Source organism: Danio rerio, chromosome 2, assembly GCF_052040795.2.
Source record: "Danio rerio strain M-AB ecotype USA chromosome 2, GRCz13ab, whole genome shotgun sequence".
Taxonomy (NCBI): domain Eukaryota; kingdom Metazoa; phylum Chordata; class Actinopteri; order Cypriniformes; family Danionidae; genus Danio; species Danio rerio.
This window is the reverse complement of record NC_141022.1, coordinates 45,475,402-45,497,500: the sequence shown is the minus strand read 5'-3', so window position 1 is coordinate 45,497,500 and position 22,099 is coordinate 45,475,402. Positions and strand designations below refer to the sequence as shown.

At 36.6% G+C, this 22,099-nt stretch overlaps 2 protein-coding genes and 1 long non-coding RNA gene across 12 annotated transcripts in view; 1 reads left to right on the top strand and 2 right to left on the bottom strand.

The window, feature by feature from the left end:
* The window catches only part of tmeff1a (transmembrane protein with EGF-like and two follistatin-like domains 1a), a 17,190-nt gene extending 14,033 nt beyond the window's left edge, over positions 1-3,157 (bottom strand). Inside the window, exons 1-2 of one of the 5 annotated variants that reach the window (XM_087241221.1) lie at positions 2,051-3,157; positions 1-111 (exon numbers count right to left, since the gene is read on the bottom strand). The exon at positions 1-111 is cut by the window's left edge and continues 204 nt beyond it. The gene's annotated coding sequence lies outside the window, so the exon portion shown is untranslated. Of the gene's footprint in view, positions 127-2,034 lie in introns of those variants that run through there. The other 4 variants (XM_087241223.1, XM_087241222.1, XM_087241224.1 and 1 more) reach the window with 4 other exon arrangements.
* slc39a6 (solute carrier family 39 member 6) lies at positions 3,001-20,732 on the top strand. 6 transcript variants are annotated; one of them, XM_087238822.1, is made up of 11 exons: positions 3,001-3,078; positions 5,845-6,537; positions 8,453-8,603; positions 8,689-8,799; positions 10,417-10,586; positions 12,153-12,317; positions 14,676-14,760; positions 15,593-15,922; positions 17,834-17,914; positions 18,016-18,206; positions 20,207-20,732. In XM_087238822.1, the coding sequence occupies exons 2-11, from the start codon at positions 5,854-5,856 to the stop codon at positions 20,357-20,359; spliced, it is 2,121 nt and encodes a 706-aa protein (XP_087094948.1). In that variant the 5' UTR covers positions 3,001-3,078; positions 5,845-5,853; the 3' UTR covers positions 20,360-20,732.
* LOC147846464 (uncharacterized) lies at positions 20,617-22,099 on the bottom strand. Its single transcript, XR_015478820.1, has 2 exons — positions 21,131-22,099; positions 20,617-21,070 (listed from the first exon to the last, which is right to left on the bottom strand). It is a non-coding gene; the product is annotated as an uncharacterized LOC147846464 (long non-coding RNA).

Sequence of the window (22,099 nt, the reverse complement as noted above, 5' to 3'; positions counted from 1 at the left end):
ATGAAAGCTGAAGCTGCCTTTACCGAGGCTCATTCATTTCTTCGTGTCATCGGCCGAACTGAATGAAGCGGTGACCGGACACCGACACCTCCGCCCGCAACATCATGGCAGCTACAATTAACAGAGACCGTCTCAGTTTCCTCCACTTCACTAAATCCGCGATAATAGACAAATTAAACAAATGCAGAGATCATACAACTCCACTTAAAACCTAATGAGAAAATTAGAAAAATAGTCAACATTTCTAAGTGAAAAAATTAATCATTTGTTTTGGCTTTACAGTAACAATATAATTTACTGTTTCCATTTAATCCAATTTTATATCAATCTTTTTTAGAAAAACATATTTAATACTTGTGCATTTATACTATTTTTAAAGGCTAATTTTTGGAAGGGGTGCGGATCATCATTGGGATTCGAGAATCAAAAAGATTTGAACTTTCCAGAAATTAGTAGCCTCCTGTTAGCCTGTATTTTCATATCGCAAGTGCCACAAGTGCCCCAAACCTCAAATATGATGTAAGACTCCCATCCTAAAATGCAAAATGTGTTTTGGAAAGATACAAATTATACAAAGAAAATAAGCCAATATAAATGGGTCTTAACATACTGCATATACCTGTCCTAAAAATGCAGTTATCAGTTAAATACTGTGCAATTTACAAAAACCGTTAACAGTGTTATTATTAGTTTACTTTTTATATAGCTATTTATTTTAATCACATTTTTATCATGTGAATTCATTTTAGTTTGAATCTTTTTTTTTTTTTTTTGTTAAATACAGAGAGGAAATTTTATTTATTTATTTTTGGGGGATGAACACTTATCTGAATCTTATTCATCATATTTTTGCATAAAATATTTGATTATTATAATTAATATATATAGACAAATTACCAGTTTGTAAACATTCAGGATGCGCACGCAGCGAGGTTGCAGAAAAAAACCATGAGCGCTTTACAGCAAGGGAATGACATCCGATGCAGTACAGACTTTGTTGTCGTATTAGAGATAAGTTATATTGTTTACATATACATAATGCCTTTAGTGTATAACAGCTTGTCAGCCAGTGATAAGCACAGTTATTCTGCAAAATTAACGTTAAAGTGTGCTATGTTCGAATGACAGGCCCATTTGCGATAGCACCCTCCCAATGGATATTGGATAAGACGAAATGGCCAAGCATCCAGCCCCAAATATACAATCTCATTGAAGCTCCTATTGTTTTTACAAGAGAGAAGTTAAAAGTCTTTGGATGCCAACAGTTTTGTTCTGTGTGATCACGTGCAAGAAATAATGCTCCATGATTACCAGATTCAAAACTATGCACCATATTTAACTGTTTTTGCTGGAATCATTGCTGCAATCAGCAACGAGCAATGTGTATGATTCAGCGTAAAGTGACCATGGTATAAAATGAGAACTGCAGAGTCCAGCATTTATAATAATTAGGTCCTCACTCCATTCAGTTCTTTTTATGGCTGTTTCAGCCAAAGACGTCTGCAGTTGGCATTATAAGCAGTGTGGTGTACGATAAAATGTAATGATAAAAGTTTTCGAATTTGGCATCCTACTGCACAACACAACATGTTTGGTAATGCAGCCGGTCTTTCTTTGCAACCGGTATGCGCAGTTGAACCCGTGTGACGTCATGTGTGATGTGGGTTGTTATTTCCCCTGTGAATCCAAAGTAAATTTATGCTATTTGTTTGCTTCTTTTACACATGTTTGTTTGTTTATTAATAATATTATTGATGATTTGTTTAAATGTTTTTTTTTAACTTTTTTTTTACTTTTTATTTATTAATTGTTTAGACAGTGTGGTGGCTCAGTGGTTAGCACTGTCGCCTCACAGCTAGAGGATCGTTGGTTCGAGCCTCGGGTGGGTCAGAGCACTTCTGTGTCAAAGCATTTCTGTGTGGAGTTTGCATGTTCTTATCATGTTTGTGTGGGTGTCCTGTGGGTGCTTCAATTTCCCCAACAATACAAAGACATGCGCTATAGGTTAATTGGGTAAACTAAGAGCCTACTCACACTATGCCATCCGTACCTTGCCCAGGCCCGTTTCCCGGATCGTTTGAGAAGTGTGAGTACGCTGAATCGGGCTCAAGCACGGTTCACTTGGCCGGCCCTGGCCCGGTTGGAAGAGGTGTGCCTGAGCGCGGTACACTTGGGCTTTGGCGCGGTACGCTTGTGTGTGAGCGCAAAACGCGCCAAAGCCCGAAACCGAAAGCGAGACGTGACTTTATTGGCCATGGTGTACGAGTGTGAATGCAAAAGTGTGTAAAATATATGCTGCATAAGTTAGCTGTTCATTCCTCTGTGGCGACCCCTGATAAATTAAGGGACAAAGCCTAAAAGAAAACAAATTTGTTGTTTATTTATTTTATATTTCCTGTAGAATTAGCCTAATATTTACATTTTTTACACTATAGCCTATAACAAGGAGCATTGGGCTTTCTAAAACTGATATCTTGTTATAGTTTATAAGATATTGCAATGTACACCACAATAATGTCATAATTTAAACATTTTCTAATTAACCATAGACAGAATTTCAATTTATGAATTGAAACTTTGTGTTTTCACAATACAGGAACGGCCATAGTTTTAATAATTAATATATCCTAAATGTTGTCTCACAAATTACCTCACAGAACCTCATTAGAACTCTTTTTTTTACTTTTAAATACGTATAGTTTTCTTTTTGGGTTTATTCAGCGTGTGTGTTCTCACCTATATGATTCTCACACGTCCACATGAAATACCCGCGTGAGTGTGTCTTTGTGTTTGGGATTTGTTGCTGGGCGTGTGTGTGTTTAGGGATTATTAAGAAAAATCACTTGATTGATTCTCTGTCGACACCAAAAGAAGCCGCCAGAACCATATTTACCAAGTTAAATGCTGTTTCAGTGGATGTTTGAGTAAAGGATGAAGCGGACAATTGCGCGGTCATGTGACTACACCTCAACCAATGACACCCGCCTCCTACACTTCTCCAAAATCAGCAAACTCGACCACTAAGCGACCGTCTGCATTTACTTCGTGAAAAGACGTCTATATAATCACACCTAAGCGGTAAGTCTGTCGGTTTTTGTTGTTGTTTATTTGTCCGCAACCTAACGTGACCACGCAGCGGGCTCGCTTCCTCTAAAACAAAAGACACTCGCGCTGTTTCCGGTTTTATGATGACGTTTCTTTGCACACGGTCTGGTCGCCGTGCTAGTGGTGTGGAGTGCAGAATCGCCGCTGAACGCGCTTACTTTCGAGCGCGTGGACTCCCGGTAAGCAGTGAATGATGTTGATATATGATCAGTCCGTTACGCGTGGAAACGTGCTGTCTGAACGGGAGAAATCCGGTGATCTGGAAAGATCCAGCTAGGCCGCAAGGCGCATGCTGTTCCTGTTGTTCTGTCACATCTGTTCTGATGTATATGTTAAATGCACATTTGATAAATTCTTTGGTCTCAGATTGTACGCGAAATTGACCCCGCGATACTGTACGAAATATAATATCGCCATAATCAGTGTTGTCTGTGTGTCGCAGTGTTTGTAAACAGGTGTCAGTGATGCGCGGCGGTGTGGATGCTGGATGTCAGAAGCACCAGTGATGGACAAAATACATTAGGACACAGTTCACTTAATTAGAAATGTTATGTCATAATTCCGATCAATTTTGGGATCATACTGACTCAAAACATCCCAGTTTCTTCAAATAAACATATAAGTAACCGTATTGGTCACCTATAGGCTTTTTTGTTGTGAGAGCAACTAATGTGCAGCAAGTTTTAAATCTCTGTTTCCCCTTTGCGCTGATTTTGGACTGTTCCGCATTGACCTTCTGCACAACATATGACAAAACAAGTTGATGAGTTTGTCGTTTATGGTGGATATTTGTGTTCGCATGTATTGGCAAACTGCTTACAATATTTCATTGAACCTACATTGCACCCGGAGGAAACCCACGTTAACACAGGGAGAACATGCAAACTACACAGAAATGCCAAATGACCCAGACTCGAACCAACAACCTTCTTGCTGCGAGGCGACAGGGATAGCCACTGCGCTGCCCTGCTCTTGATCTCTGTCTATGTAAATGTAAAGGGATGCTTCGCCTAAAACGGACAATTCTGTCATTTACTCAGTTTAAGCTCTTTTCTTCTGTTGAACCAACAAGAAGGCATATTGAAAAATGTTGGAAACTAGTAACTGTTGATTTCCATTATATATATTTTATAGATGTCAATGGTTACATGCTTCTAACATTCTTCTAAATATATTATTTTGTGTTAAACAGGAAAAAAGAAACTCAAAGGTTTGGAACTATGTCAGCGTGAGTAGATAGTAAGCAAAGTAAGCTAGATAGAAAGTATACTGTCACATTCAAATAAACGTGGTTGTATACATGAGGCTGTTGTTTAGCATCTTGAATACATGCAGTTGAAGTCAGAATTATTAGCCCCCCTGTTCATTTTCTTTCCACAATTTCTGTTTAACAGAGAGCAGATTTTCTTCAACACATTTCTAAACATAATAGTTTTAATAACTCGTATCTAATAACTGATTTATTTCATCTTAGCCATGATGACAGTAAGTAATATTTACAGCTTAAAGTGACATTTAAAGGCTTAACTAGGTTAATTAGGTTAACTAGGCAGGTTAGGCTAATTAGGCAAGTTATTATATAACAGTGGTTTGTTCTGTAGACTATTGAAAAAATATATAGCTTAAAGGGGCTAATAATATTGACCTTAAAATGTTTTTTAAAATATGAAAAACTTTAGTTTCTTTTTTACTTTAATTGTATAAATTTATATTATCACTGATTATTTAGGATTTTTATTAAAGTTAACTTAAATTTTAAAGAATTTAAAAGTATTTTTTGTGTATTTATTTTACTTGTCATTGAATTTTACAATAGTTAAACCGCTACTCTAAGGCAACCCAGACTTTCAGATTTTCACCTGTATGTTATTTAATTAATTTGAATAGTCCTTTTCTTTTTTGAAATTTGTTGTAAAAGAATAAATCATCTTTTGTTTCTTTATTCACAATTAATCCATTGATAGCTATGGTATGTAGCTATAGATGTAAACACCAGTTGTGTGCGATTTAGAAGAAATAATGGGGCGCAGAGTGATGTCGTGGCTCCCGAAGTGTTTTGATTAGGCAATATCTAAACAATAAACATAGATAAAGTGTTTATTTTAACAGCACAAATCCAGCACAAACGAATTACACCTGTTTTGTGTGATTTAGAGAAAATAATGGGGCGCAGAGCGACGTCGCGGCTCCAGAAAGTGTTGTGATTAGGCAATATCTAAACAATAAAAACAGATAGTGTTTATTTTAACAGCACAAATCTGGCACAAATGAATGACACCAATTTGGCGCGATTTAGATTAAATTGGGTGGAGAGTGACGTCACGGCTCCCAAAATATTTTACTTATAACTAAACGAGGAAAACAGATACCGTGCTTGTTTTGATGGCACAAATCGAACGCAAACGACCTGTGCTGATTTGAAGTCATTTGAGCAACATGGGGTGGAAAGTGACGTCACACGGTCTGAAAAATAATGCATAATATCTCAGATCCCAAACCAGCACTAGCGTTCGTTTTTGCGGCACATATCAGTACTAACGTAGCATAAACAAATGGCATAATTTTGGGGATTATTTGTTTAAATGCCAACTTCATGGAGGTATCATATTGACAGTATTGTCATGTATACGTAACACTTTTGAAAATGACAAATGCTTAGTTTCTAGAATGTTCTTGTGAAAACACTCTTTGTTTTAAAGTTATACCATGAACTCTATACTGTATGTTTGTCTGTTTTAGGTTGCCAATATGATTGGCTGGTGGCCACGCCTCTGCCCAGTGATGTCACTGGCACTGCTGTGGGCGTGTTCAGTGGGGGCGGGTTCAGACTGCAAATCTGTGGCCATTGAGACTGACAGCCGCATAGCAGAACAAACACAGCAGCGTCACCTACAGGCTCTGTTCGACAAGTATGGCCAGAACGGCAGCATCTCCCTAGAAGGCCTCTTCAACCTACTTAAAGGGGTCGGGCTTGACCGCATCCGGAAAGTGATGGTGCATCATCCTGGAAATGCCCATAATCACACACACACGCATGATCACACACACACTCATGTGGACAAACTCACGGCGCACACACATCCGGTCACCACCAAGAAGGGAGACATGGATCACAGCGTGGAGAAGAGTGACCCTGTCCCAAAAGCACAGCCAGATCCTGCCTCTGGGAAGAAAAGCCAGTCAGATGCGCATCACAACCTGTACATGAAGATGAACCAGGAATCCACCACAGCTTTGACTACGCCGTCATATGTTACCAGATCACGGCGGACCAATCGCAGCGCCGATTATGATTTTACACAGGACCACGCCTCCTTTAGCCCCAGTCAGCCCAATGTGACACACTCAAACCACACCCATCATGATGAGGACACGCCCACACACCAGCATGATGACCATGATGAGCACGAACATGGCCGTGCTAGTTTAGGGGTACACAGTTACATTCTTTACTACTTTTTCCCCTTTATCTCGATTTAAAGTTTCTGATTTGTTCTTTTTGTTTTAATCCATGGTGCCGGCGGGGTCTTAAAAAGAATTAAAAGTTGATAAATTTAGAGAAGCTTAAAGCCCTTAAAAAGAAACTTAAATGCTATGTTACAAGGTATTACATTTTTGATTATACAACGTTTATGCTAAAGTTTGCCTGAATTTAATCTGGAAATATTGGGATGCTGAAGTTTATGAAATCCTGCTAGATTTGATATCATGCTGCTTTGTTTACTGCAGTAACCAAGGCAACTATAGCTATGTTTCCATTCATATATTTTTGCGCATTTTAGATATGCGCATAAAAAATGGTTGATGGAAATGCCAAGGGTAAAGTCTAGATAGGATACACGGCCGGCTGGTAGTGCCATATGCGCATTAATATAGCAGCTTTTTTTTATGACACTGTTTAACAATGTTTAATATTTTTACAGTACTGTGACAGCTGGGTTAGGGTAATGGGAGACAATTTACAAAATACAGTTTATTGGGTAATTTAATAGATAACATAAATAATACAGTGTACAGCCACTGTTTTAACATTACTATGACCAGGGGCGCCGCTGGCCAGTATGCTGGCCCGGTGTTGAGGTTGAAAGCAAAGAGCGGGTGGGAGTAATTGCGGTTGCGGGGGGCTGTGTAAGTTACGAATAGTATCTCTGGATGCCCCAAAACGGCATGGGAACTTAGTATTATCCCACCTTTTCCCCCCCTAGAGGCACCCCTGACTATGACGGTTGGGTTTAGGTTTGGGGTAGGGGTAGACGTTCATACTATGCAATTAATGGGAAATTTAATAGTTAATATAAATAGTTTGCGTTAACTTCCAGCCGCCACCATATATGATCTAGCAACAACCCACACCAAGATGTGCATCGATTTTGAAAATGCGCATAAAAAACATATGCGCATAATTGAGTAGGATAAACTTTTTTTGATAAGAAAAGATACGCAAAAACTACAATGGAAACACTTTTACAGAACAAATTCCAGTATGTGCATTACAAAAGTCACGTGATTTTGTTAACAAACCAGCAGGCTGGGCATTGTAAAACTGAAATGTTTTTTTTTTTCCATTTTAAAACGCCTTAACCATTTCATTATTAATGTTTATTATATTATTAATTACATGCAGAATTGTTAAGATTCTCTGTGCTCCCCATCTCGTCTTCGAACGCCGTGTCGGCATTGTCTTCTGAGGCGCAAGTCATTTTATTAAATAAGTAAAAGATTCACAAAGCTTCTCCTTCCATTTTTACATTTAATATTTGAAACCAGTTAATCAGGAAGTTATGATTTTGTTCTCTTTGACTCATTGGACTCACGTCTTTTATGCGATAATTTTTTGCACAATCAGTATTTAGTAAATATATTGTAAGTTTAAATAATTAATCTATTTTAAATTTTTAAACATCATTAACTGTATCCACTTATGCATTGACCATTTGACAGATGCTTTTATGCAAAGCAACTTTTAGAAATTGATTTAAAAATAAAATCTAACAGAAAATAGATTAGAAATTCTTACATTTGTTAAACTGATTTTTTTTCTGAACTTCTCATATTCTCTTAGATTGCGTTGGTAATAATTCTGTGATTAATTATTTATTTCTAAGAGATTTTTAACAGCGGTAAACCAAATACAGTTTTAGAGTTTTTAGAAGAAATAAATGGTAAAAAACTGTATGTAATATAACTGTAGTATACATTTTCTTGCATGAAAATAGCCATAGAAACAGGCATAGCATTAAACACAAACATTCTCAAAACTTTTCCTCTGCCCCTTTATCACTACTTTTAAAATCCCTGACATCCCTGACATCCCTCACTCATATAACTCCTCTCTTTTCACTTTCAGTGTCAAAATGCCTCCACGATCCTGCAGACGCATGGCATGAGAAAGGAAGCAAGTCTCTCAGTTAAGGACTTCAGTTTCCTCTGCCCTGCTCTTCTCATGCAGATTGATTCCAAGTCTTGCATCGTGCATGAAGACGAGGACGAGCATTCAGGTGAGCTTTTGGGCCTGTGATTTAAATACAGTTGTAGTAGTCAATTTGCAGAATCTGCATAACAACTCCCCTTTTCCTCCCTCAGATCATTCCCATCATCACAAACACCACCACCATCATCATGATCACCAACACCTGCAGCATCCACATAACCACACCAATGGAAGAGGCCAGAGGAACACTCCAGTCTACATCGGTAAGTATTGTGCTTTAGGTGTAATGATTGATTTGCATATTCATTTTATATTCAAATTGAGTTGTTATGCAAATTAGATGTTATTTATTATGAAATGCAGCCACAAATTGTCAGATGAAGAAATGCGAATAATTAATGCTCAATTAAAAGGTCGAGTTCATATATAAATTTCAGTTTACTCCCTATCTTACTTTCCCTCAAGTGGTTCCAAACCTGTCTTTTGTTATTTTGCTGAACACAAAAGAAGATATTTTGAAGAAAGCTGAAAACCCTTTGACTTTCACAGTAGGAAAATCAAGCACTATGGAAATCTTTGGTTTCAATTGTTCAGCTTTCTTTAAAATATCTTCTTTTGTGTTCAACAAAATACAAAATCGAGTTTTTGAAACAAGTAAATAATGACTTTTTTGAGTGAACGATCCCTTTAAAGTCAGTAATCAATAAATATCCTAGATTAAAATTCTAAATTATTATTGAAGATAAAATATTTTGTGAGATTAGTTCTGTGAAATTGGAAGAACTCGGATACTCCCTCTTTTATGGATTAGATTGAGCTGACGACTTCTACGGCATCATATGAACGTATGTTGGCAAGACTTCAGGACTCCACCCCTACTTTTAATCAAAAATGGGGTAGCTTTTTACAGTTTTTGGAGAGCACATAAAAGGAAAATTGAAAGGTTGTCATTTTGACTGTCTGTTGTATTATTTTATATTTGTTATAATTTTTGTTTTGCTATTATTTTTATAATTTGTTACATTATTTTCCTGAATATGGATTTTGTATTGTGAATTTCATGTTGTGTGGGGTATAAAAGTTCAAAACAAAATAAAGTTTGATGACGAAAAAGAAGAAAATAAAATATTCAAAAGAATAGAAAAAGAATGTTATAATATATGTATACAGTTGAAGTCAGAATTATTAGCCCTCTTCGATTTTTTTTTTTCTTCTTTTTTAAATATTTCCCAAATGATGTTCAACAGAGCAAAAAAAAAATTTCACAGTATGTCTGATAATATTTTTTTCTCCTGGAGAAAGTCTTATTTGTTTTATTTCGGCTAGAATAAAAGCAGCTTTTAATTTTTTAAACACCATTTTAGGGACAAAATTATTAGCCCGTTTAACCTATAGTTTTATTTCGAAGTCTACAGAACAAACCATCATTATACAATAACTTGCCTAATTCCCCTAACCTGCCTAGTTAACCTAATTTAATTAATCTAGTTAAGCCTGTAAATGTCACTTTAAGTGTCTTGAATAATATCTAGTAAAATATTATTTACAGTCATGATGGTAAAGGTAAAATAAATCCATTATTAGAAATGAGTTATTAAAACTATTATGTTTAGAAATGTGTTAAAAGAAACTGCTCTCTGTTAAACAGAAATTGGGGAAAAAATAAACAAGCGGTCTATTAATTCAAGGGGGCTTATAATTCTGACTTCAACTGTATATATAAATATTCATGAAAATAACATTATAATATACATTCATATTTGCTTTGATATTTTCTAAATGTTACATTCTTTAGTTCTCATGAAATATCCAATATATGGACTGAATGCAGAGATAATGGGGTGTGCTTGGATCAATAAGAGGGTGTGTTTGTGTTACAGCATGGCTTGGAGGGTTTCTCTCCATCACTCTGATCAGTTTGCTGGCGTTGGTTGGTGTGGTTTTGATCCCACTCATGAACAGAGTTTGCTTCAACTTCCTGCTGAGCTTCCTGGTGGCCCTTGCAGTGGGCACTCTGAGCGGAGACGCTCTCCTCCACCTCATACCACATGTAAGACACAAAAAACTTACATTAGTACTGCTCATGATCCTTCAGAAATCAGAGTAAAATGCTGATACACTGTATCCTAAATGCTAGTGCACTAACAAGAAGTGCACAGTATTTATATCTGGGATAATATCATAATCATGACTGAGTTTGTCACTCAATTTGCAAACAAAAGCATGTTAATCAATTCCTCCAGGATTTTGAAATGGCATGTTATTTTTATTTTCTTTAAACTAAAATGACTGGTCTAGTGATGGCTTTTCTCTAAGTTTATCGTAATATTTGCTTCAATTACTATAGTAAAAGAAAATTGTTCGTCTCAACCAGTTGGAAAATCATCATTCATCTGCATTTAATGTGTGATGAAGCCTATTAGTGGTGAGGCAGTGGCGCAGTAGGTAGTACTGTCGCCTCACAGCAAGAAGGTCACTGGTACGAACCTCGGCTCAGTTGGCGTTTCTGTGTGGAGTTCGCATGTTCTGCCTGCCTTCGCGTAGGTTTCCTCCGGGTGCTCCGGTTTCCTCCACAGTCCAAAGACATGCGGTTTAGGTGAATTGGGTTGGCTAAATTGTCCGTAGTGTATGAATGTGTGTGTGGATGTTTCCCAGAAATGGGAAAGGCATCTGCTGCGTAAAAACTTGCTGGATTTGTTGGCGGTTCATTCCGCTGTGGCGACCCTGGATTAATAAAAGGGACTAAGCCGTCCAGAAAATGAATGAATGAATGAAGCCTATTAGAACAGCGATTCAAGTTCTGAAAACAAAACAAAACTTTTGTTGTTTATATCAATAAGACATGAAGTAAATTTTCTACACAGGCAAGCATTCAGTTTTTGCTAATTTTCAGCTACAGTTCAACAAATGGTAAGTTTTATACAGAGTTATATTTTAGAAACTATTTTTATCCACAAACGTATTCATATGTATCCATCCAGTCACTTTCTTAATTTACCAAATAAATCCTCAGTTTTGAATGAATTGTTTGAATGAAGCGACTCAGTGAATCACTCATCAAGACAGGGACTTGCTGCCACCTACTGGCGTTTTTAGTAGTGTCATTTATGTATCCATGACAGGCTTAAACCAGCACAGTAACACACTCAACAATATGATTATAAAATAAATCCCAAAAAATATGAAATCATTTTGGTGGATATTGCATGCCCCTTGAATGCACAGTTGAATATTGCCACAGAAACCAAAGTGTCTAACAAAATTTCCTTATTTTAATGTGATTAGATGATTTTTATCTGGAGAGATTTTAAATGAAATATTGTTAAATGTGAATCCTTCACAAATACCTTAAAATCTGTTTTAGATTTTTATCTTATTTATTGCATTTGATGTCTTTTTATTGTTTTTTTATTATTATTATTATTATAGAAAAGTGATATTCAAAAACTGTTGTAAATTTAATCTTGTTTTGCCATAAAATAGTCAGAGGAGCTGATATGGCAATAAATTCAAATCTCTCTCTTTCTCTCTCTCTCTCTCTCTCTCTCTCTCTATGCACAAATGTTTTTGTGTTTTCTGCAAGATTTATGATTGCCTTTTGATTGGTCTGTGTCAGTCTCAGGGTCATCACCATCACGGCCACTCTGAAGAGCACGCTGAAGAGGAGGACTCCCTTCGCCCTGTGTGGACCGGACTCACAGCTCTAAGTGGAGTTTACATCATGTTCCTCATCGAACACTTCCTGACCCTTGGCAAAATGTACAAAGACAAAAACCAGAAGGTCAGCCAAACGTGCAAACACACAATATAAAACTAAGAGCTCATATTTCATTAAAACTCATAAAATTTCACAATATCCACTTGCAGTATGGTGTCAAGGTGATTTTGTAAATGATGATGGACATCAGCATACAAGAACTAATTCTTTTATTTAATATTGTTTATCTATTCAATATAATATCACATATAGAATCATATCTGGCATGCTTCATGACGCATCAACACAAAGACAAGCATAGTAGTAAAATAAATCTGTCACATATGTGAAGTTGGCCTAGAAGAGCAGAGTAATCTTCCTCATACAGCTTTCAGGCATAGAAAAACTAAAGAGAGATGATGGTACTGGTGCCGCAAGGGGAAATATTATGTAAAGGAGGATTTTTTTGGACAAAATACCCTGTACAAAAGCTATTGCTTTTAATACTTGAAAAAACATTATTGGCTGGAGTTTTTGCCCAATCATCAACGCATATAAATCATTGATGTATCATTAGCATTAGACTAAACTGAACTGAACTAAACTTTAACAGTGACTTTTACACTAAACTGAACTGAAACAGTTTTAATTTACAAGAACTACACCGGCATTCTACACTACTCTCCTGCCTGCCTGAATTGCTGGAATTTTCTAGCATTTAAAACATTGGCTATTCCTCTTTTTCTTTCTGCTTTCACACAATCTACATTAGAGCTGAAGATCTTTGCCCGAACCCGACAGGACTCGGCGGAACCTGATGGGTTCGGGTTTAATTTCTATCATTTTAGATGGGGTCGGGCCGGGCTTGGCTTGCCCAGTAAATTAATAGTCATGTGATGCATTTCGATTAGCACGAGAAAGTAATCAAATCGGTTGTTGCAACATTAAAATCCATCCCTGCAAAGGTAAAACACATGATGACGGAGAAGTTAAAAAGAGTGAATTTTGACTGCGGTCAGGCCAGCTGTCTGCATTCTAGCCTCCAAGGTATTTCGGCGGTCACTCATACACTGCGTATTACGGTAGAGCGCTAAACAGCAATGTATGTACAGCAAGCTGACAGGGAAGATGACGAGGTCACTCGCTACATTGAAACTGCTGTCATGGAAAATTAAATTTATGTTCTTGGCTGATGAACAAACAATCCTACCCAAAACTTGCAAAATCAGAACTTTGTATCTCGGCCTGTAGCAGCAGCAGTGAAAGGGTGTTCGGTGCTGCTGGACACACCATCCTGAGCGCTGGACTGTGCTAAAGCCATTTACAGTGGATTCAATAATGTTCCTCCACAAAAACATTTAAACCTTAAAATCAATAATGTAGACAGAGTATACAGGCTAATGTTGGCATTGGGCTATTCTTTTAATATTTAGCTTCACCGTCACCTTAAGGCCAGATTGTGAAGAGAAGTGGCGAAACAAATCCCGCAGAGCCTTTATCTTTATTTCGTTATTGGCAAATAATTTAGAATTTATTTAAATTTAATTTGTTAAGAAAGACTTCTTTTCATTGGTGTGTTGGCCAATTTAAAGGTTAACGTGTATGTACCTAGGCCTATTTAGAGTGCTGAGATGTTAAGATGTTACAGAGGACTTATTTTATTTCTTTGTTCCAACTTCCAAGTGGCCTATAGCCTACATTTGTCACGAATAAATGTTAAAACAAGCGATTCATTCGTGAAAAAAAGCAAAAGAGCTGTGTGCATGTACACATTTGAATAATGTCGGGCTATAAACGGGTTAAGGCTTTATAAAGCTGTAAATCAAAATATACCTGACGGGCTCGGACCGAATTCTGTCGGGCTTAGGCCCTATCGGGTCTAATTTTTATGGCCCGATTACACCTCTAATCTACATTGTAAACAGTGCTATAGGAATAAAGAATACTTAAATTGAGTTATCAAAACTGGCACTATATTTACAAATTCTTTTTTTTTTTTTTATGTAAATTACATATATGCAGCCTGTTATATGCCAAAATGTTGATTAGTCACTGTGGACTTATAACTTTAGCATACAAGGTATATTACATTGTTAAAGGGAATTAAAGTCGTAATGGAAATAGCAGGCAAATGGTTGACTGTTGTATCCAATAGTAATGACAGTAAATCACAATTAAGCGGGCAAATCGCTAATGCTAAAGACCTCCATCATTGCATGATCACTGGCTACATGACATCATAAAAGCAAATTCAGCCCAGCCCAAAACATCCTGAACACAAAAATAATGGAAAACTTCATTTTAATATGTCATTAATATGTCATAATACAACGTCATTGTAATATGTGTAGCGGTACATTAATAACATTTATATTGTTTAGAAAATATTCTCTGAATTGCTTTTTTTTTTTTTACTTTAAAATGTTATTTTGACGTTTGTAGGTGCAGAAGAGGGTTGATCTCACCACAGAAGTTTTGGAGTCTGAGAAACTGCCATCATTAGAAGAAAATGATGTCAAAATTGAAGGTAACTTGCGCCAGAAACATTTTTACAATCACTCCATATAAAAAAAAACATTGTGCATTTATTAAGTCAGCTTCACACGGGTGAGTGGGCTTTACAAACCACCTGTAGAAACACCCCACGACCCACGACGCCTGCCTTGCGCGTAGTCATGCCTTTACACTTCTCTGTGCTGTTTGTGTTGCTCTGCAATAACACTTCAGAAACGCTAGCTGGTAGTAGGTTATGTTATGTTATGTTCCTCTGTATTAAGTTTCTTCATGGGTGTTTTGTTTTTTCTGAACGCTACCGTAATGTAAAAGTAGCTAAAACTCGCTCATTTAGAGACAGGAACCGGCGGACGTGCAACAACTTTAATCATAAGGTTAACACAAAACAACACTCCTTCACGGGACTCGACACTAGTAAACTCTTGCTCCATCAGGCTCGCAGCTCTCAGCACCGCCCACACTCATCACAGCTACCAAATCAACCAATCGCAGAGCTTGCTCTACGCATCGTTGACATGTAGTTAAATTTTTTTGAAAGGTGCGGGCCATGTAACTGTGTGAAGGCTGCGCCGGCATACGTGTGCGCTTGACACAGAAGTATAAATCAGCCTTTACTCTTGCACATAATTCTCTGAGCACAAGCATTTCCTTTGTATGATTAGCACTGCTTGTGTGTATTGCCTCCTCTTGTTGAATTGCTGAATGCCTCCCTAATTGTAAGTCACTTTAGACAAACATCTGCTAAATGTCTAAATTTAAATGTGGTAACTTCACTTGGTTGTATGTCTTTGTTCATGCAGTCAGAATGAAACTCTTGCATGATTTGGGTGTTTCTGTGACATCAGCTGCTGAAACGAATGGTGGGCGTGCACTGGCAGAGGAGGAGGAGGTGATGTTGGGGGCGGAGCTCTACAACGACATGGACTGCGAGAACAAATGCCACTCCCACTTCCATGACACGGTTGGCCAATCGGATGAGCAGCATCATCATCATCACGACTACCACCACATACTGCATCATCACCACTCCCAGAACCACCACCCGCACACACACACGCACAGACACACACACTCCTACTCGCAGCAGCACTTTGAGCAGGCTGGTGTGGCCACACTCGCCTGGATGGTCATCATGGGAGACGGACTGCACAACTTCAGTGATGGACTTGCCATAGGTATATTTTACACACACACATGTAAAAAATGCAGGCCTCCACACAGTTCATTCATGTTTTCTCAACACAAATTTATTAAGTTGATTTTACAAATTTAAGTAGATTGAACATAAAACAAGGTGGCACAGTGGCTCAGGGGTTAGCGCTGTAGCATTACAGCAAGAAGGCTGCTGGTTTGAGTCCCGGCTAGGCCAGTTGGCATTTCTGTGTGGAGTTTGCAAGTTCTCCAAGTGTTGGCGTGGGTTTCCTCTAGCTGCTTCAGTGCTGCAAGTGAATTGAATACACTAAATTGTAGTGTATGAGTGTGAATGGTGAGAGTTTATGGATGTTTCCCAGTACTGGGTTGCAGCTGGAAGGGCATCCGCTGTGTAAAACATATGCTGGATAAGTGGGCAGTTCATTCTGCTGTGTCGACTCTTTCTTACTTAAAACTCAAGAATTGTGTTTTTGCTGTTTATTTTAAATAAACAGTTTGAACAAGCAGGAATATATATTTATATTTTGAGTGTAGATATAATGATTCAGACTGTATATTCTGTCCCCCTACTCTAAACCAAAGACTCACAGGAAACAATCTGCTATTTTATTTTCAAAATACTTCATTCTGTATTATTTAAAAGCATGTTTACCCATAAGAACTTAATTTAGGTCCGCACTGTGAAACGTCCCCACAAGTCTGCTTTCAGTTTTAAGCCCACACACTGATAGAAAACTTTTTTTTTTTTTTGTAAATGAAAGTAGCATACAGAGTGAAAGAAAGAAAACAAAATGAATCCGAGCTTGCAAACACAACTGTAAAACGGTTTGAAAAGCATACAAACTTTTTTTTTTTTATACAGTTTCACAGTTCTCATATGTACATTAGTCTACATTTGAAGTGGATAAAAGTTAAACAATTTGATTCCTAAAACCAAAACAGTACCTGTTCTTGTATTAAGACCACGTTCATTACATTTTTTGTCATTTCAAATGTAATGCAAACATGCAAATAACAAAAGAACAACCAGTAAAAGCTCTAAAAAAAACACTTTAACATTTCTCAGCTTCACTGCAATAATAGTGGTGTGTTTGAGTAAAATGTCATTTTTGTTTTATTTTAAAAAGTTTTCTTTTTGATTTAGATAAATGTTGTGTTTTAGAACTTTTTTTTTTTTTTTTGCAAAACGTGCCATATTTTCATGTTTATATTTATTTTTGGACAACACCATAACAATATTTTAACAACAGAAAAGTTAAGAAATTAATATTTGTAGGAATAATCCTGACTTTCATTCAGAATAAAAAAAAAAAATGGGCAGCACTTTATTTTGATGGTCCAGTTGAGTATTAGTAGACTGTCTGCTTAATATCTGTTGATACCGCTCCTTTAACACATTTAACTGACTATAAGAAACTTTGCAAGTACATGTCAACTTCCACTAACCCTAACCTCAACCTCAACAGTCTACTTATAATCTAATGAGAATTTGTTGGCATGTAGTTGCAATGCACCTTAAATTCAACAACCCGACCATCAAAATAAAGTGTGACCAAGAAAACATTATTTAGTAGTTTTTGTCTCTTGGATGAAAGATTGCTCTAAATGAAAATCTTTTTTATCATAAATACTTTTGTCAGACCATTATAGAAGGAAACAAATATACATCTTTAATGTTTTTTTCTTTATAGCTATATACACACACACACACACACACACACACACACACACACACACACACACACACACACACACACACATTTTGCATGAATTCAATTTTATGTGGCACTAAAATGTGATGTTATCTTTAATTCTTATGCGTATTATAAAATTGATGTGTGTTTTAAAAACGAATAAAAGTTTACACAAAAACAGCCTTCCTGTGCATCTGATGAGCATTTACAGATTGTTATATCGTTTTATACATATTTTAGGGGCGGCTTTCACAGAAGGTTTGTCCAGTGGTCTTAGTACCTCAGTCGCTGTGTTCTGCCATGAGCTTCCTCATGAACTCGGTAAGAAATCGTCTCTTCATTTGACAGAAATCAGGTCCATTGCATTAGTATGAAATATTATTTTCTGACTTACCTGCCTTTCCTTCTCCTCTGTAATGAAGGTGATTTTGCCGTCCTACTGAAAGCCGGTATGTCAGTTCGACAGGCCATGCTGTATAATCTGCTGTCAGCACTGATGGGATATCTGGGCATGATCATCGGGATTCTCATCGGACATTATGCTGAAAATGTTGCCACATGGATCTTTGCTCTCACAGCTGGGTTGTTCATGTACGTCGCGCTCGTGGACATGGTGAGTAGCACAGAAAGAGACATGCTGTGATTTAAGCATATAAAAAAGACAGCTAATTAGAAGCTTTAGTTAAAGGGAAAATAAGCGATTGTTATAAATCATATCGACATCATCAAACAAACACTAAATAATGAAAATCAACAATAAATCTTACAAAATGTATTGGTGTTATTTATTGTTTAAAGTCTGACAAATGGGTAAAACCCTTATGAATGATAGATATAAAGATTTAAAATGACAATGAATAGGTGTCTATGAGCTGCACTGTGATTCTTTACTAGAGGATACATTTTAATATCTAATATTAAATAACATTAAAATCTATTTTAATAATATCAAATGATTCTAATCTTTTGTTATGATTATGGAAAATTAAATGAGTTAATAAAATGAAACAGGATGCGTACATTTCAATTTACAAAATATAAATAAATGTTATATTACATTACTGTATCTATCTCAAAACCTCCTTTCAACCCTGAATCAAATATACATCTTCAAATTAAAATATGAGACAAACTATAGTATAGGAACTACAAAATGACTCAGTCATGTGCTCACTGACATTAAAAGTGTAAAAAAGGACTGATTGAAAGTGAAAGTAAAGCTATTTTATAAAATTCAAACCTTTCTATGGATCAAATTTAATGCCAAAAGTATTTTGAACTGAAATGAAAATTACTTAAAATTGCCTTTTGAATATTATGTCACGTTGGATGGTGGAGGTGTGTCGTAGACGAAGGATGACTGAGAAGAGCGGGGGGTTGTCGTGGACAAAAGTAAAGAGGGATAGGGAGTCGCAGAAAAAAGTGAACAGCGGACGGGGGAGGAGTGGGATCGGTAAAATCAGGTGCTGGATCAGATTTCCGAATCAGTCATGTTCCGGCACAAATTTAGTCCTGTCCCAGGGCACTTTATATATCGAAGTTGATATTTAGCCGCAACATATTGATGTTTCGTAACATCTACTTTTATGAAGTGGGTTGTTCACCCAACCTGGAGGACCAGGACATACACACATACTACTCACAGTGCTTAATTTGTAATTCCCAGAACAAAAGCAGGAAATAAAAGCGACCCTGCTTTATCTTCGTTTTGAAAGAATCCCCCCTTCCACCCCATCTACTTTATTTCCTCCTTTTTTTTAAGGGGGAGCTCTCGAGACCTATCTGATCTCGGATCCTTTTATATGCTTGTTGACTGGGCGGGAGCCTTGGACTCAATTATCTCCAAGTTCAGGGTTCTCTCCTGGGACAGCATGCCAAACCTGCTATAAACGCTATGCATATCTAAGTGGGAACTCTTAAAACGGCGATAGCGCAAAAACACAGCATCTCATTTCTGAATAGTCTTGATTTATTTTGTGCCATATAACGTTATAGGTCAGTCATGGATAATAACTACATGTAGCTACAAACATAAATTGTATAAACAATCACTAATCAGTTCACTTCACTATTATGTGCCAAGTGAAAAACAAATAATTAAATGAGTCAATCTAATCTTCAAGAAGAGCCCACAGTTACCTCTTCTAACATGTGTTCTGGCTGACTTGAGATGGCTTTGCTTCTGTTTCCCGCTATCCTGATCCATTCGGGCAGTTTCATCTTCTCAAGATCTCTTTTGATCATGCTCATTATCAGATTTACTCGTGGCTTCAAAAAATGAAAATATGCTTGGCTGCCTCTTTGCCATCATACAAATACTATTTAGGTTGGCCACTATGCCATCGTTTCCTTTCACTGCGCCAAACAATCACCAACCAATGAGAGTGATTGTAAACATAAGAAAGCTGATTGGCTGAAACTATTGTTGAGGGACAATATTTAAATGTGACTTTTGCTTTAACTTGCGCATGGTGACTACAGTTATGTGTATGTGCGACGCTGACCACTGAGCCATCATGCCGCCCTATAACATTGTAGCTATTTGTGTTTATCCAGCTGAATCCAAGATCTCTGAAAAAGGTCTTTTTGTGTGTGTGTGTGTGTGTTTCGCAGGTACCTGAGATGCTGCACAATGACGCGAGCGAAGCAGGTTTCAGTCACTACGGCTTCTTCCTCCTGCAGAACGCTGGGATACTCCTAGGCTTCGGCATCATGCTTATCATTGCTGTCTTTGAGGACAGGATCCAACTGGACTTAGGTTACTGACCAAAAACCTTTCCTTCACACCTAAAGACATTAACAGAAAACATCCATTATCATTGCTCTTTAACCCCTAAATCACACTTACCTGAAATCTAGCTGTTAAATGTCTCAAATCTGGTTTTGTCTGTAAAAAAAAAAGGAGAAGAAAAAGTTCACAGTATTTTAATATGCACGAATTGTCTTCTTATTTGTGGCTTGCAGGAGAGAGCAATATTTATTGTGTTGACTGTTATGATGCCAGTATAAAAGAGGAAGGAGAATGTGGAGATGATTTTTATTTGTTTGTTACACAGTGTTGTACAGTAGCTGAAGAGACATTCATTTTGCACATGTTGTCCCTCCAACATTCCAGTAAAATATTGAAGAATTGAGTGTCCATTGGTGCATTCGCCTGATTGATTTCTGTGTCCAAGCTGGATTTACATTTGATAATGAACATATCAGCAGAGTATATGATAGAGTCTAGTTTCCTATAGATGACATTTAAGACATTCATTTTGTGATTTGTGACCTAGAACCACAAAGCAGGTCATAAGTGTCAATTCATGCATCAAATAAATATTATTTTCATTGATGTTAGGTTTGTTAGGATAGGACTAATATCTGGCTGAGCAACAACTATATTTGAATATTAAATATCTGTATCTGTAATCTGATTTTTTTTATTTAAATACTGAGAAAATTGGCTTTAAAATGCAAAAAATTATTTTCTTACTTAAAAAACACTTGCAGTTGCTTGTTTTGTTGCTGCACTGCAAAAAATGCTTTTCTTACTTAGATTTTTTGTCTTGTTTCTAGTCCAACTATCTAAAAGTTCTGAAATCAAGAAGCATTTTCTAGACAAGCAAAACATATTGCCTTGTTTTAAGAAATAGGCCAAAATGAAGTGAGTTTTTCCTTAAATCAACCTGAATAATGTGCCAATGGAGGAAGCAAAATAATCTTATCACAAATCGAAAAACAAGATTAATTTGCTTACCCCATTGGCAGATTATTTTGCTCGATTTAAGAAAAAACTCACTTCATTTTGGCATATTATTTCTTAAAACAAGGCAATATGTTTTGCTTGTCTAGAAAATGCTTCTTGATTTAAGAATTTGTAGATATTTGGACTAGAAACAAGACAAAAAAATCTAAGTAAGAAAAGCATTTTTTGCAGTGTAGCAATGCAAATTACTCTTCAGAATTACATTTTGATATTTTTACAGTTGTAAATTGACTAAATATTTTCATGGAACATGATCTGACACATGCATTGTATTTTTAGCTATTGGATAAAATATACTGTATAGCCATGCAACATAATAAGGTTTTGTGGGTCACATTTGTTAATGATTATATTTAAGGCCATTATGAATAGCTATAAATGAATAGGCGTTAGTAAATGTTAGCTTTGAATGAGCCTTACATGAGAGTAAATGTAAAAAAAAACGAGCATGCATTATTACATATACTGTATAATGTTGACTTTGTTTCTATTGTTCAACATGACTAGCGTGTTCAGCACTAAATGGATTTTTTTTAATAGTGTTTTTTTAAAGTTTGTTAAACTAATATAGATTTCTTTTCAAATTAGAATGCATTAGTAAATACGGTTTAAGTATTTTTTTCTATTCATGTACAGTGCTCAGTATAAATGAGTAAACCCCATTTTAAAAAATAATATATTTAGCCATTTCTTAGTGAATATAGGTCATATATTTCGGTGCATTTGAACAAAACAGATTTATTAAACAGATACAG

What these genes read in the sequence shown, in the direction of transcription:
- slc39a6 (XM_087238820.1), top strand. Translation starts at nt 3,186, where the DNA reads ATGATGACGTTTCTTTGCACACGGTCTGGTCGCCGTGCTAGTGGTGTG. An exon ending in ATGGCCGTGCTAGTTTAGGG is followed by an intron (nt 6,538 to 8,452) that starts GTACACAGTTAC and finishes TTTCACTTTCAG; the next exon opens with TGTCAAAATGCCTCCACGAT. An exon ending in AGACGAGGACGAGCATTCAG is followed by an intron (nt 8,604 to 8,688) that starts GTGAGCTTTTGG and finishes TTCCTCCCTCAG; the next exon opens with ATCATTCCCATCATCACAAA.